Here is a 13,309-nt window from a genome sequence, read left to right on the forward strand (position 1 = left end):
TGAGTTTTTCTAACTATCTATCACAATAACAATCATGTATTATTATTATCTGCATTATTTGCTTATTACAGCAGCTTTACATTGTTTCAGCAAATCAATGTACAAACACAACATACTTATTTATACTTCTTTATCGTATGGTTAGTTACTGTTGTCAACCTAGTGTCAAAGTTGTTCAAACCGCCCGAAGGCCTTTGACGTGGCTTAACGACTGTTATCGTAGTAGATAACAACCGGGGCCGACTTTTTACGTGCCCTCCGAAGCACGGAGACGCCCAGTTCAAATACCACTATACGGTCACCCAACCATAGAAATACCGCACCAAGATTTGCTTAACCCACAGATCGTTTACCGACCGGTGAGCGCAACTGGCTATGGGCGCCTCTAACATGTTTATACACACTCATATAATAAAGGGCTGGTGAGTAAAATTATGTTTTATTTTATCCTTAGATAAGTACAGACACTTAGTTTCCATCGACCAACATGTATGTTAAGTATCGGCATCGACAGACAAGAGACACGAGCCCCTCCACCGGCACAGAGCGGTCGACAGCGAGGGACGCCACGGCACTGACCTAGTCATGACGTTGTTGTGTCGCACACAGCGCTTCCTACGAGCCACCAGCGAGCCCGCCACCTTGTACTGGACGGAGCGCACCTCTACCCGCCCACCGACATAACTAGAAACCGACCACATGTTAGTCACAACACTCGCAACACCACGCGTCACGCACCACGCATCAACACGACCACACTACATTCAACCATACGGTCCCTGCACTCCCTGCACTCCCTGCGCGCCACACCGCCGCGGCGCCGCTTGGGGAGGAACCGACCTTAACCGTGGTGGTACCAGCTCCAAACACATTTGAGATGTAACATAAAATTGGTAAAAGTATTACATAAAACAATTGTTGTAATTCTTTTTCTCGTAAAGGGGGCGGTAGACCATAAAAGATTGGGAATCTATGATCTAACCAATTCTACTTTATTCTTGTTGAAATTTACATTTTAATCTAGTAACTTATTGTCAAAACAAGCAGTAACAGCCGCGTCCTAGCATTCCTCCCCGAGCAATGAGTGTTAAACACTAAGAAACTTGAAGCAACGCAACAATGACTTTTCGAAGTTCTGTGTGTAATTATTAGAAATAATTACTTATCACTTGTTCTAACGGCAAAGGAAAACATCGTGATGAAACTTTGTGGATGCCTAAGACTAATTTATAACAGATCTTGAAAGAATGCAGTCTTCGATCTGCACTTGGCCAGCGTGGTGGACTCTTGCAAAGCCCTCCTTCACTACAGGAGGATCCGCGTGCCCAACAGTAATGGCTTACATTTATTATTAGTGTTGCTTTTCCAACATGAGCGAGCAAACAAACTAAATAAAACAAACAGTAGAGATAAACCTTCAATCTTTCGATCGCGAAAATCTGAAAAGCTTAGTATAATCCAAATATTTCGTTACGATCGACCTACGTAGGAAGTAGCTGATTATGTTTGCCATCGATAATGATATAAGTGAAAGGTTGCAAGCTTAACAGCTGAAGGTGTACAAGTATAAATGTAATGTGAATCAATATAACACACTAGCTGACCCGCGCAACTTCGCTTGCGTCATATAAGAGAGAATGGGTCATCATTTTCCCCGTTTTTGTAACATTTTTACTGGTACTCTGCTCCTATTGGTCGTAGCGTATAGCCTTCCTCAATAAATGGGCTATCTAACACTGAAAGAATTTTTCAAGTCGGACCAGTAGCTCCTGAGATTAGCGCGTTCAAACAAACAAAGAAACTCTTCAGCTTTATAGTATTAGTATAGACTAGCTGACCCGCGCAACTTCGTTTGCGTGTATCCCGCTACTTCGACAAATACAGTCAACGCACCAACACATATTGGATACTAATTTTCAATTCACAACAACTTCTCTTTCCCTTAACCGCGTTTAAAATATTAAAATGTTTTTTGGTTTCTGTGACTCTTCTTTGATCGCCCCCCCCTATCAGTTTTTGGAAAAAATATTTAAGTAATGTACAGATTTTTTTTTGTCTTATATGTATAGATCAAAGTCGCCGGCCGATCACGGTATCACGGTACGGATCACGGTACGGGCCGGTCGATCGCGGCCGGCCCGTACCGTGCCGCAATACTAATATCGTGATATCTCCTAAACTATATGTCTAAATAACACACTGTAAACTGCAAAAATAATCTAAATTAAATGCTCGTGATGATGAACTTACTTATTTTGATAAGGATATATGTATTATTGGTTATATCACCAGTTAAACATCACCCAACGAATTAAATGTTTTTTTAATACAGAAAAGTAGTTTTTGTGACTTAAATAAAAAAGCTGGATATATGTCATCGCGGACTTTTTTGTAGAACTAATAAAGACCAATGTTTTTGCTATACATTGTTCTTACTTGTATCCAACGGTATAAGCGGCGCACGCACAAATGCAATCTTCAATTAGATTTTTTTTCTGACTTCTTGGACATAAATCGCTATAACTCAGCTAATATAGTTTCAATGTATTTCAATTATATATAAAAACCTGTCGGAGAAAATACTCTTTCTATTAGTGAAAACCGCATCAAAATCCGTTGCGTAGTTTTAAAGTTTTATGCATACGAAGGGACTACAGACAAAATGGGCGACTTTGTTTTATACTATCTAAATCTAAATAAACTAATATTATAAAGCTGAAGAGTTTGTTTGTTTGTTTGTTTGATTGTTTGTTTGTTTGTTTGTTTGTTTGTTTGAACGCGCTAATCTCAGGAACGATCTGGTTCGATTTGAAAAATTCTTTCAATGTTAGATAGTCCATTTATCGAGGAAGGTTATAGGCTATATATCATCACGCTACTACCAATAGGAGCAGAGTACGGGTGAAAAATTTTACAAAAACGGGGACAATTTTGACCCATTCTCTCTTATGTGACGCAAGCGAAGTTGCGCGGGTCAGCTAGTGTAGTGATATAACACTAATGTTAACTAATATTGTTGTAGTTCACCTTCAGTACATGCAATCTTATCTATAGTTTGTACTATGTTACGGAATTCCGTGTGCCGCCACCACAGCGGCTAGCGTAGTGAGTACTAGTGAGTAGTAGAGACAACTCTGACATCACGCGTGTCGACCAGTGGTTTAGTGTAAGTAACTGACGGCACACTCGATGAAAGGGCCGCCGACCGCTCCCCGGTGCTCGGTGCTCGATGCAGCGAGTACCAAGTGAGTGGTTTATGTGTGTGTATGTGTGTGTATGTGTGTGCGCGTTTGAGCGACGCAGTTACACAGCTTTCATACCACTTTCTATAATACTTAACAGCATTGGGAGCGATAATATGTATCTCTATATTGGCAAATTTTCACTTCTTCTGAAAGGTATTAAATAATCCCGGTTCTCTTTTCGCGTACGTTTACTTATTGATTACATTAATGTAGTATCGACTTTGCTCCAGCACAAACAATGTAATTGCAGCGCGGAATGTGTTCCTTCTGGATAAAGAACGATATGTAACATAAAAGATAATCGATGATATAAAACATAGAGAAACATAACGACGCCGAGTGAAACTCCATTGAATCAGCTAAGTACAAAATGTCAAATATGTGAACTGTATGTCCATCTTATTCTTATTACTATCAGCATAATATTTAGCAGAGAGATAGAGTGCCACAGACTGTTAAACGCACTAAAAATGGCGGACATACGCTCCTGAGCAAAGTAACGCAGTTTCTGGCCTAAATAGTTCAGTCATTTGGTGAAAAAATAAAACACACGCACATGCACACACACACACACACGTGTGTGTGTGTGCGTGTGTGTGTGTGTGTGCATGTGCGTGTGTGTGTGTATGTATGTATGTGTGGAGAGCGCGCACTCACTTGGCGAGCGTGGCGTAGACGATGTCGACGGGCACGCGGTAGTGTATACGAGTGCTGTGTGTATGTATGTATGAATGTGTATGTATGTGTGTATGTATGTATGTGTGGAGAGCGCGCACTCACTTGGCGAGCGTGGCGTACACGATGTCGACGGGCACGCGGTAGTGTATACGAGTGCTGTGTGTATGTATGTATGAATGTGTATGTATGTGTGTATGTATGTATGTGTGGAGAGCGCGCACTCACTTGGCGAGCGTGGCGTACACGATGTCGACGGGCACGCGGTAGTGTATACGAGTGCTGTGTGTATGTATGTATGAATGTGTATGTATGTGTGTATGTATGTATGTGTGGAGAGCGCGCACTCATTTGGCGAGCGTGGCGTACACGATGTCGACGGGCACGCGGTAGTGTATACGAGTGCTGTGTGTATGTATGTATGAATGTGTATGTATGTGTGTACAGTGTATGTATGTATGTGTGGAGAGCGCGCACTCACTTGGCGAGCGTGGCGTACACGATGTCGACGGGCACGCGGTAGGGCAGCGCGGCCAGCGTGAGGCAGCGCACGGCCCGGCGGCGCAGCAGCCAGTTCACGAGCCCGCTGTTGGCGGACTCGATCGCGTTCTGGAATATCGTCATCACCGTGTCCGGCAGGTCGTCCACCAGCGCGTCCTGCCAACACACCCCGCGCTTTATCTACCGCTCTCCTCACTCCCCCGCGTATCACGCGTCACCCCACGGCTCATTTTAGTCTGTCTATTAAACTTTTACAACTAAATCGTACAACTTATTCTAATTCTTAGTATGGAGATACACTAGTCAGAAAAATTAAGGGATATAAAAAAAAACAAAATTTTTGGGTGATTTTTAACAAGCTGTAACTCCGAGGAAAAGGGTTGTACAGAAAAAATAAAAAAAGGAAATTGTAGCTCCAAGTGTCTAGTTTTTAGATATGACTATAAAAGCAAATCGCAAAACGAGGGGTCTATCACTGCCATGAAGACAAAATCAAGATTCGTCAGTCCATAAGACACTGGTCCACTGTCTACGACCCCAATGGTGATGGTCATGCGCATCAGCCAATCGGGCTCGACGATGTCGTGGAGTGAGCATAGGCACGCGATTTGCTTTTAATCGAAAAAATAAAGATTTTAGATAGAAAAAAAAAATATTAAAAAAATTTATACAATCACAAAATTGCTCATAATGGTGATTTTTACAAAAACAAAGAATTTGAAGCTTCGGGCTTTAGTACTTATTATTCTGTGCTTCAGGGCACAATGAAAAAAAAAGCGCAGCGCTTTGAATTTTTGAGGGATTTTAGGGGACACTTTGAGGTTGAAAAATTACCGACGATATCCTTCGTTCATCCATTTTATCCAAAGTTATACCAAGTTATCCAAATATCCTTAATTTTGCGAATTTTTGTCTTTTTTTCAGTCCGAGTTTTCAATTCACAATTTTTTTTTTCTTAAAGATGTTTACATTTTCTTATAGAGAATATTGTGCAGTTTTTAAAACCTTCCTTTGATTTCCTGTACGATCATTATTTCCGGAGTTATTGAATATCAAAGTCAAAAATAACTTTTTGCTTTGATTGACAACAACTCCGCGCCAAATTGTTGTACAGGATTTTTGAATACGGCAAATTAAAGAGGATTAAATTTTCTAAAAGAGCTTTTGAACGAAAGAATAAAAAAAAATTTTTTGAAGCCCGTGGACCTTTTTTTAGACGGGAAAAATTTGGAATATTTTTTTTTTCGTAGTTTTCGTAGGATTTCTCCAGATCTGGGCATGACAAAATTTTTTCACGGTCATATCTAAAAACTAGACACTTGGAGCTACAATTTCTTTTTTTATTTTTTCTGTACGACCATTTTCCTCGGAGTTACAGCTTGTTGAAAATCACCCAAAATTTTGGATTTTTTTTTATATCCCTTAATTTTTCTGACTAGTTTAGTTAAAGACCCGGTGTCGAAATACGTAAATTAGTGTGAGTGCTTTCGAGTTGTTAATAATTTGATGCTCAAGTTAATAGTGTAGAACTAGAAGGCAATAGCTCACATTACCTACGACCAATTGTTGTTTTAACCTGTACATTGATGGCCATATTACAAGCGGAGTAAGTACCTACGTGTAGGCCGTGTCGTTTCGATACATACGTGGTCGACGGAACGTCACTTAATCACTAGTATAACGCAATAATAAACAATCAAAACTGAAATACAATCACGTAAGTTAGCGTGTGTGATGGCGTGATGGCGTGATGGCACGGACCTGCCTGTGCGTCTTGCACTCCTCGCACTCGGGGTCGTAGTCGTAGACGGAGTCGTCGAGCACCTCGTGCAGCTGGAAGGTGGACTGCACGGCGAGGCAGCGCGTGCACGAGATCATGTTGTTGCGGTGCAGGAAGCGCAGCGCGTCGTCGAAGCCCTGCTTGCACATGTTGCTCAGCACCTCCGGCTTGGGCGGGAACAGGATGCGCGCGAAACGGTTCATGTTCTGCTTCGACAGCTCTATGCTTGTGTTTGCTAGGTTTACCTGTTCGTTACATATATATAGATATAAAAGCAACATCTGAACCGGTTTACCCTATGAAAAAAGAGATACACCAAAAGCGGTAAAATTACGTTTAAATTAATGGAATTTTACGACTACCTCGAACCTTTTAAATTAAATTAAATTGGTAGTTAATTATATTAGATGATAAGCATGATACACAAGACTGCTTGGCATGCAGTTGTGAATCAGGCTCCCGATCGCTACAAACAACACTGACGTGCGACCTTTCAATACAAGTCATATTTACTTCATGATAACTATTAACTACCAATAACAGGGAACAATGAAAGCATAGCTCTTTAGGTCAGTAGGTGACTAGCTGTTATCACCCACCGCATAACATCTAGAATGTCTGAATTGTGTGTGCTCGTCACATTGCTCAATTTTCTATGTATCATACTAAGTATACTGTTACATCAAATCGTACTGACACAATAATTACTACAACCATATTATTGTCTTGAACTAAGTTGTAATGAATTGGTTGACATCGAGTAATGGCAGTAACGTACGTGGAACAGTTGTGAGCTGAGATCCCGGGGACATATGTCGCTCTCGCCGCAGAAGGGGCTCACGGTGATGGTGTTCTCGTCGAGCACCGGCAGGTTGTCGCTGAACCCGCCGTCCATGTAGCGGATGCCGTGGAACCGCGGCGGCAGCAGCCCCGAGAACACGGGCACGAAGCACGACGCCAGCAGCGCCTGCGCAATTATGTCATTATCTTCAGTTTACCGCCTCGCAGTGCCTCTGCCACCTCTGCACCTCGTCACTAATCGCATACACTAACTGTACACGATCTGCTGCGCACGGCTCTCGGCTCTCAACTTAACTTTAGCAGAACTACAAACAATATTAGCATTGCGGATGTAAGACGAGAAAGTTATAATAATAACTTTGTAAATAAAGTAACTTGAAGATAAGATATGAAAATATTAGTGACCTGTAGCAAGTCTTCTCTAGTGGGGAACTCGGAGACTATAACGTTCTTTCCATCGTAGACTCTGGTGAGTGAGATGTGCAGCTTGCCGCTGACGATCTTGTGCACGTCGTGCGGCAGGTACTTGTGCATGCCCTCCAGCAGCACGTTCTGGATGTTGAACGAGGGGCTGAAGGGGCCCAGCGAGCCCGCGCGCGCCTCGCTCACCACGCGCAGCACGTCGCTCGTGATCTCACCTGCGCGCCAGGGCCTCACTGTACTACACTCACTCCACTCACTCCACTCTACTCGAATACTCTCACCACTCGACACATCTCAATGAAATACGATGACTGGCTTATGGCCAGTAATGGCTATGACAATATACGTAGTTTACAAGCCTAGTCTTGTTCATTATAGTGACTCTATTAAGTGTAGGTTCAAACACGTTCACATACAGCTGTCACAATACTCACAATACTGAACCTGCCTGTCCTCATTTCTATAAATGATTACCAATGATTTTACGAATTAATTATCATTCTCTTCTTTATTCTTATGCGTGTGTTACTTACTTACGTAACTTACGCTACCTACACACTATTTTCATATTGAGCACTATAACTCCAGGCAATCACTGCCAATATTTTCAGGAAAAATGTCAACAATAACTTTTTGGCTATAAGCTCGAGACCTCAGCCATCCCCATTGTACCTTGAAACCGGGTTGACGTACCTACAACATTCCTAGTTAAGTAGTGAAGATTTAGAAAACATAGGTAAGTACCTGAGTTATTCTGAGTTTTAAATAATTTGTCTAAATATAATATCTACTTTGTGTGATGTGATTTCATGTGATTAAGAATTACCCTATTTTGTGTGATGTCCTTAAACACACCATGTAAATAATATAGAGACATATTTTCAACTGTTTATAGTCCTACTAATATTATAAATGCGATAAATTATAATATTAAACAGTTTTATGTGATGTAGGTATATTATTTTCGACAAAATAATTTTAATTTTTACATCTATACTAGTATTATAAAGCTGAAGAGTTTGTTTGTTTGTTTGAATGCGCTAATCTCAGGCACTACTGGTTCGAATTCAAAAATTCTTTTTACCACTATTGGTAATTGGTAAATCTTAGAATAATTGACATAATGACATAGTAAAAGTTGATAAAGTCATATCATAACAGGTCGAGGTGTAATATAATGATATTGCTAGGGATATAATTATGTGCCATAACACAGTAATAATGAGAGTTTGAAGATGTCGCCCGGAAAACCGAAGTTTTGGGAAAACCGAGCCGAGCCCCGGGGCTCGGCTCGGTTTTCCCAAAACTCCTTCTTCATAACTATGTTACGGTATATAATTACTAGCTGACCCGCGCAACTTCGCTTGCGTCTAATAAGAGCGAATGGGTGAAATTTTTCCCCGTTTTTGTAACATTTTTTACTGGTACTCTGCTCCTTTTGGTCGTAGCGTGATGATATATAGCCTATGTCCTTTCTCGGGTATCAAAATATCTCCATACCAAATTTCATGCAAATTGGTTCAGTAGTTTAGGCGTGATTGAGTAGCAGACAGACAGACAGACAGACAGAGTTACTTTCGCATTTATAATATTAGTATGGATATCCCAGGGATATAACTATATTACGGCTTCATCTATCTTACTGCGACACATATATAATTTAAATAAATGATTAAGATTTTTTTTGTTCTTTCCATAAGTTATTATGTACCAGCCATCACTGGCAAAACCTACTTAGGTATACTAAATTCTAATAGTACAAACTTTTTCAATATTTACCGTGCCCTTGAGTAAATCCTAAGATTTAAGTGAATAGTGGTAAAAGTTCGAAATAAATTTTTTATTTATTTATTTATTTATTATTATATAAAAGAATAATTGTTCTGACTTTTACCATTGAGAGTTAGTAAATCTTAGGTTTTACCGGAAAATCTTAGGATTTAGCACAGTTCGGGTTTTACATATACATTGGTATTATTTGGGTACCTGGAGTATTTTAATTTTAAAACATTAAAATGATTCAAGCTGAGCTTAGAATACAAAAGCATAAAAACCCAAGACTCAAATATAATCCGACAAAAATCAAGTGTACCAATCAACAATATTTTTTTTTTTTTTTTTTTTTTTTTTTTAAAAAAGACAACTCCCGCACTAAGAATTGCTCTTGTGTCGCGGGGACTTTTACAAACATACAAACAACGGACACAAAGCACAACCAGACCCGAAACAATTATTTGTGGATCGCACAAATAATTGTCCCGTGTGGGAATCGAACCCACGACCCCCGGTTGCAGTGGTATCGGCGTGGCGACCTAAACCACTGCGCCACGGAGGCAGATAAATTTGGCAAAAAAATGTGTTAATTACAAGAAAGATACCAACAAGATGGAGGTGCAAGACAAATATAACTGGATCGAAAACTCAATAACTTCAGCTATGAAAACAGTCAAAGAAAAAGAGCAAATAACAAAGAAGTTTTCTAGCAAGACTATGAACCTACTAGAAGAAAGGAAAGAACTGATCAGCTCCATAAATTCCGACAGAAAAAGAAGACGCATATCAGAACTAAGCAAAGAGATTAATCACAGTATAAGAAAAGATAGGAAGCAATCAAGAATGGAAACAATAGAAAGACATATTATTACATCGGGAGGTATTAAGAAAGCTCACAAGGAACTGCTCAACTCGAAGAGATGGATCACGAAAGTCAGAGATGCTGGCGGAATAAATAAAAGTCGAAGAGTAGATATCAAGACCATAGCTACAAATTATTATAAACAGCTATACAGACAGGAACATTCCGAGTTAGAATGCGAACTGGACCCTGCAGTTGACGCTGATAGTGATATACCGTGCGTCTTACAAAGAGAAGTTTGTTTGTTTGTTTGTCGTATGGTTAGTGGTCAACCTAGTGTCAAAGTTGTTCAAGCCGCCCGAGAGGCCTTTGGCGTGGCTTAACGACTGTTATCTTAGTAGACAACAACAAAGAGAAGTTGAAAAGGCAATAGAATCGCAAAGTTCAGATAAAGCTCCTGGTCCAGATGGCATTGACAACGAAATCTTGACCAAAGCCAAACACGTCTTAGCTCCTATCTTCACAAGCTTATTCAATGATAAAGTCACATATAATTCTGCTGTACAAAAAGGCGACAAACACAATATTGGAAACTACCAACCAATTAACCTGATGTCCAATATATACAAGGTATTTGCAAAGGTTATACTAAAAAGAATTGAGAAAAAATTGGATGAAAACCAACCAAAAGAGCAGGCAGGATTCCGCAGTGGGTATTCAGTACTAGATCACATACACACATTAAGGCAAGTCATGGAGAAGTACAAAGAATATAATCTTACATATTATCTTGCCTTTATAGACTTCAGCAAAGCCTTCGACTCCTTATTCCACAGAAAGATCTGGGAGGCACTGAGCCATCAAGAATTGGAAACCAAATATATAAATTTACTCAAGAACATCTATAAGAAAAGTATGGCTCGTGTACAGCTGGAAACAAAAGGCGAAATATTTAAAATTCAAAGAGGGGTGCGGCAGCGAGATCCATTGTCACCAAAACTGTTTTCATCAGTATTGGAACAAATATTTGAATGCTGGAATGATTATGGTATAAAAATATTAAAAATAAATGGAGACCTCTTGACAAACCTACGATTTGCTGATGATATTGTTATTTGCCAAATCACCACAGGAACTAAGTATAATGCTAAATGACATCACACTAGAAAGCGAAAAGATGGGACTTAAACTAAACGCCGAAAAAACTGAGGCCATGACAAACGGAACTGACACTGAAGATATAATTGTGGGCCAAAGTAAGATTGAGTTTGTCAAAGAATACATTTACCTTGGCCAAATTATATCACCAGAAGACACTATAAGAAAAGAGGTGCAAAGAAGAATAATCAATAATTGGAAGAAATATTGGAGCCTAAAGGAAGTGATGAAGGATAAACATATTGGCATGGCGACGAAGTCTAAAGTTTTCAACGCATACATCCTTCCAGTCCTATTGTACGGATGCCAAACATGGGCACTGACTAAATCAGACATCAACAAACTGACAGTATGCCAGACAGCAATAGAAAGAAGCATGATGGGTATAAAGAAACAGGATAGGGTAAGGAAGCATACCATAAGGTCTAATACCAAGGTAGATGACATAGCCATAAAAACAAATAGACTCAAGTGGAAGTGGGCAGGCCACATGGAAAGAGGAATAGAAAAGTGGAGCAAGAAAGTCACACAATGGTACCCAAGAAATGGTATAAGAAAAAGAGGTCGCCCAGCAAAAAGATGGGATGACGACTTGAGGAGGATGGCGGGGGTGACATGGAGCAGGGTGGCGGACAACAGAAAAGAATGGTTAAGATTGGAGGAGGCCTTTGCCGATTGGCAAACAGACGAGTTACTAGATTTCATTTGAGTGTATCATTTCATAATAAGTTAGGTCAAAGTAGTTAAGCAAAATTGTAATTCATCTGAATAAAGGGCTTTATTATTATTATTAAAATGATTCATATAGGACATAGGTATATAAAAATGTATCTTTATTATGCTAACATTTAGTAGATTATAATTTGCAACCAAACCAAAAAAAAAAATAATGATTTGACTACTGTTTTATGACCACAGTATTTTATATTTGATCATTTTGTTTGGGCAGGCTATAATAAAATATACCTATGTGATCATTCACTTACTTGTGCCCATTATTTGTTAACATGGGGTACAAAGGATATAAGATATTAAAATTACAGGTCCAATGTAGGTTTTCAGCTGATTCAGCACAATATGTTATACAATATGTATTTGTATTCACACATATTGTATAACATTTTATGTTTTCGTTTAGTGCTATGTAAGTGTCCACTACACTATGACTAACTTTAACTATTCACAAATAATTAGTATTTTAACAAATAATTTAATAAAAACATTGTTTTATTATTTTGGCACAGTATGTGCACGAGTCTAACGACTAAGGATCTTACCAATAGGCAGGTCGCAGAGCAGACAGCAGGCTGACAACGCGCCAAAAGAGGCGCCAGAAATTTTACCTAACAACAAATGAGGAGCATACTTCTTGAAACACACCGCTACACCTACATGGTAGATACCAAGGAAACCACAACCCGCGAACGATAAGTTCATTATTCACACAAATTAATCACCACAGCACTAAAAACACAACACTATCAAGGATCCCTCCAATATGCTCCGATGAATTAGGTCGACACACTCGGAAAATGTTATCACTGCTAGTAAATTAAAACTAAATCAATTGATTAGATTAAAGCTTTAACAGATAACTTATATCGTGTTTAATAATATATCGCACAGTCTTCCACTATACCTATCACGAAAGAGAAACTCGTGAAACTACAGATACAAACGTAAACAACCACTGACAATCAATTTTCCCGAGATGAGAAAGACAAACAGACGTCAGACGTCATTGCATCTAATAGACAATTGACGAACGTCATAAAACAATGACAGCTGTGACAAGAGTTCGCGTTCCAGGCATTCTAATGATCTAATGATCATAAACATTTACACATAATATCACGCCTTTTCCCAACAGGGCGGCAGGGGTAAGCAGAGACCAAAGAACGCCACTTGGTACGATTCTTATATCTCATTACCATCCATACATCTTGTCATACAGGAATGCCGGTTACGAGCACTACGCATCTGTCCTTTTTTCAAGACATCAATCTAAAAAATGTATTAATTAACCAAAAACTAAAATCATAAATTTCTTTTCTGTTTTTAGCAGTAGAGTGGTCGTGGGAGACTTTTCTAGTAAATGGATTTTCCAAAGTGTTTTACTTTTCGATGAACATGGGCGTTTTCGGATTTTTA

General features: G+C 39.5%; 1 protein-coding gene across 1 annotated transcript in view; it reads right to left on the minus strand.

Annotated features, from left to right (window-relative positions):
• LOC142974102 (uncharacterized) overlaps positions 1 to 12,897 on the minus strand; it is a 35,781-nt gene extending 22,884 nt beyond the window's left edge. The window contains exons 1-5 of the mRNA XM_076116255.1: positions 12,436 to 12,897; positions 7,408 to 7,640; positions 6,980 to 7,168; positions 6,183 to 6,446; positions 4,402 to 4,577 (exon numbers count right to left, since the gene is read on the minus strand). Of these exons, the coding sequence (XP_075972370.1) occupies positions 4,402 to 4,577; positions 6,183 to 6,446; positions 6,980 to 7,168; positions 7,408 to 7,640; positions 12,436 to 12,595 (1,022 nt within the window). The 5' untranslated portion in view covers positions 12,596 to 12,897. The remainder of the gene's footprint in view (positions 1 to 4,401; positions 4,578 to 6,182; positions 6,447 to 6,979; positions 7,169 to 7,407; positions 7,641 to 12,435) is intronic.
• Between the last annotated feature and the right edge of the window lie 412 nt (positions 12,898 to 13,309).

This window comes from Anticarsia gemmatalis, chromosome 7 (assembly GCF_050436995.1).
Source record: "Anticarsia gemmatalis isolate Benzon Research Colony breed Stoneville strain chromosome 7, ilAntGemm2 primary, whole genome shotgun sequence".
NCBI lineage: Eukaryota > Metazoa > Arthropoda > Insecta > Lepidoptera > Erebidae > Anticarsia > Anticarsia gemmatalis.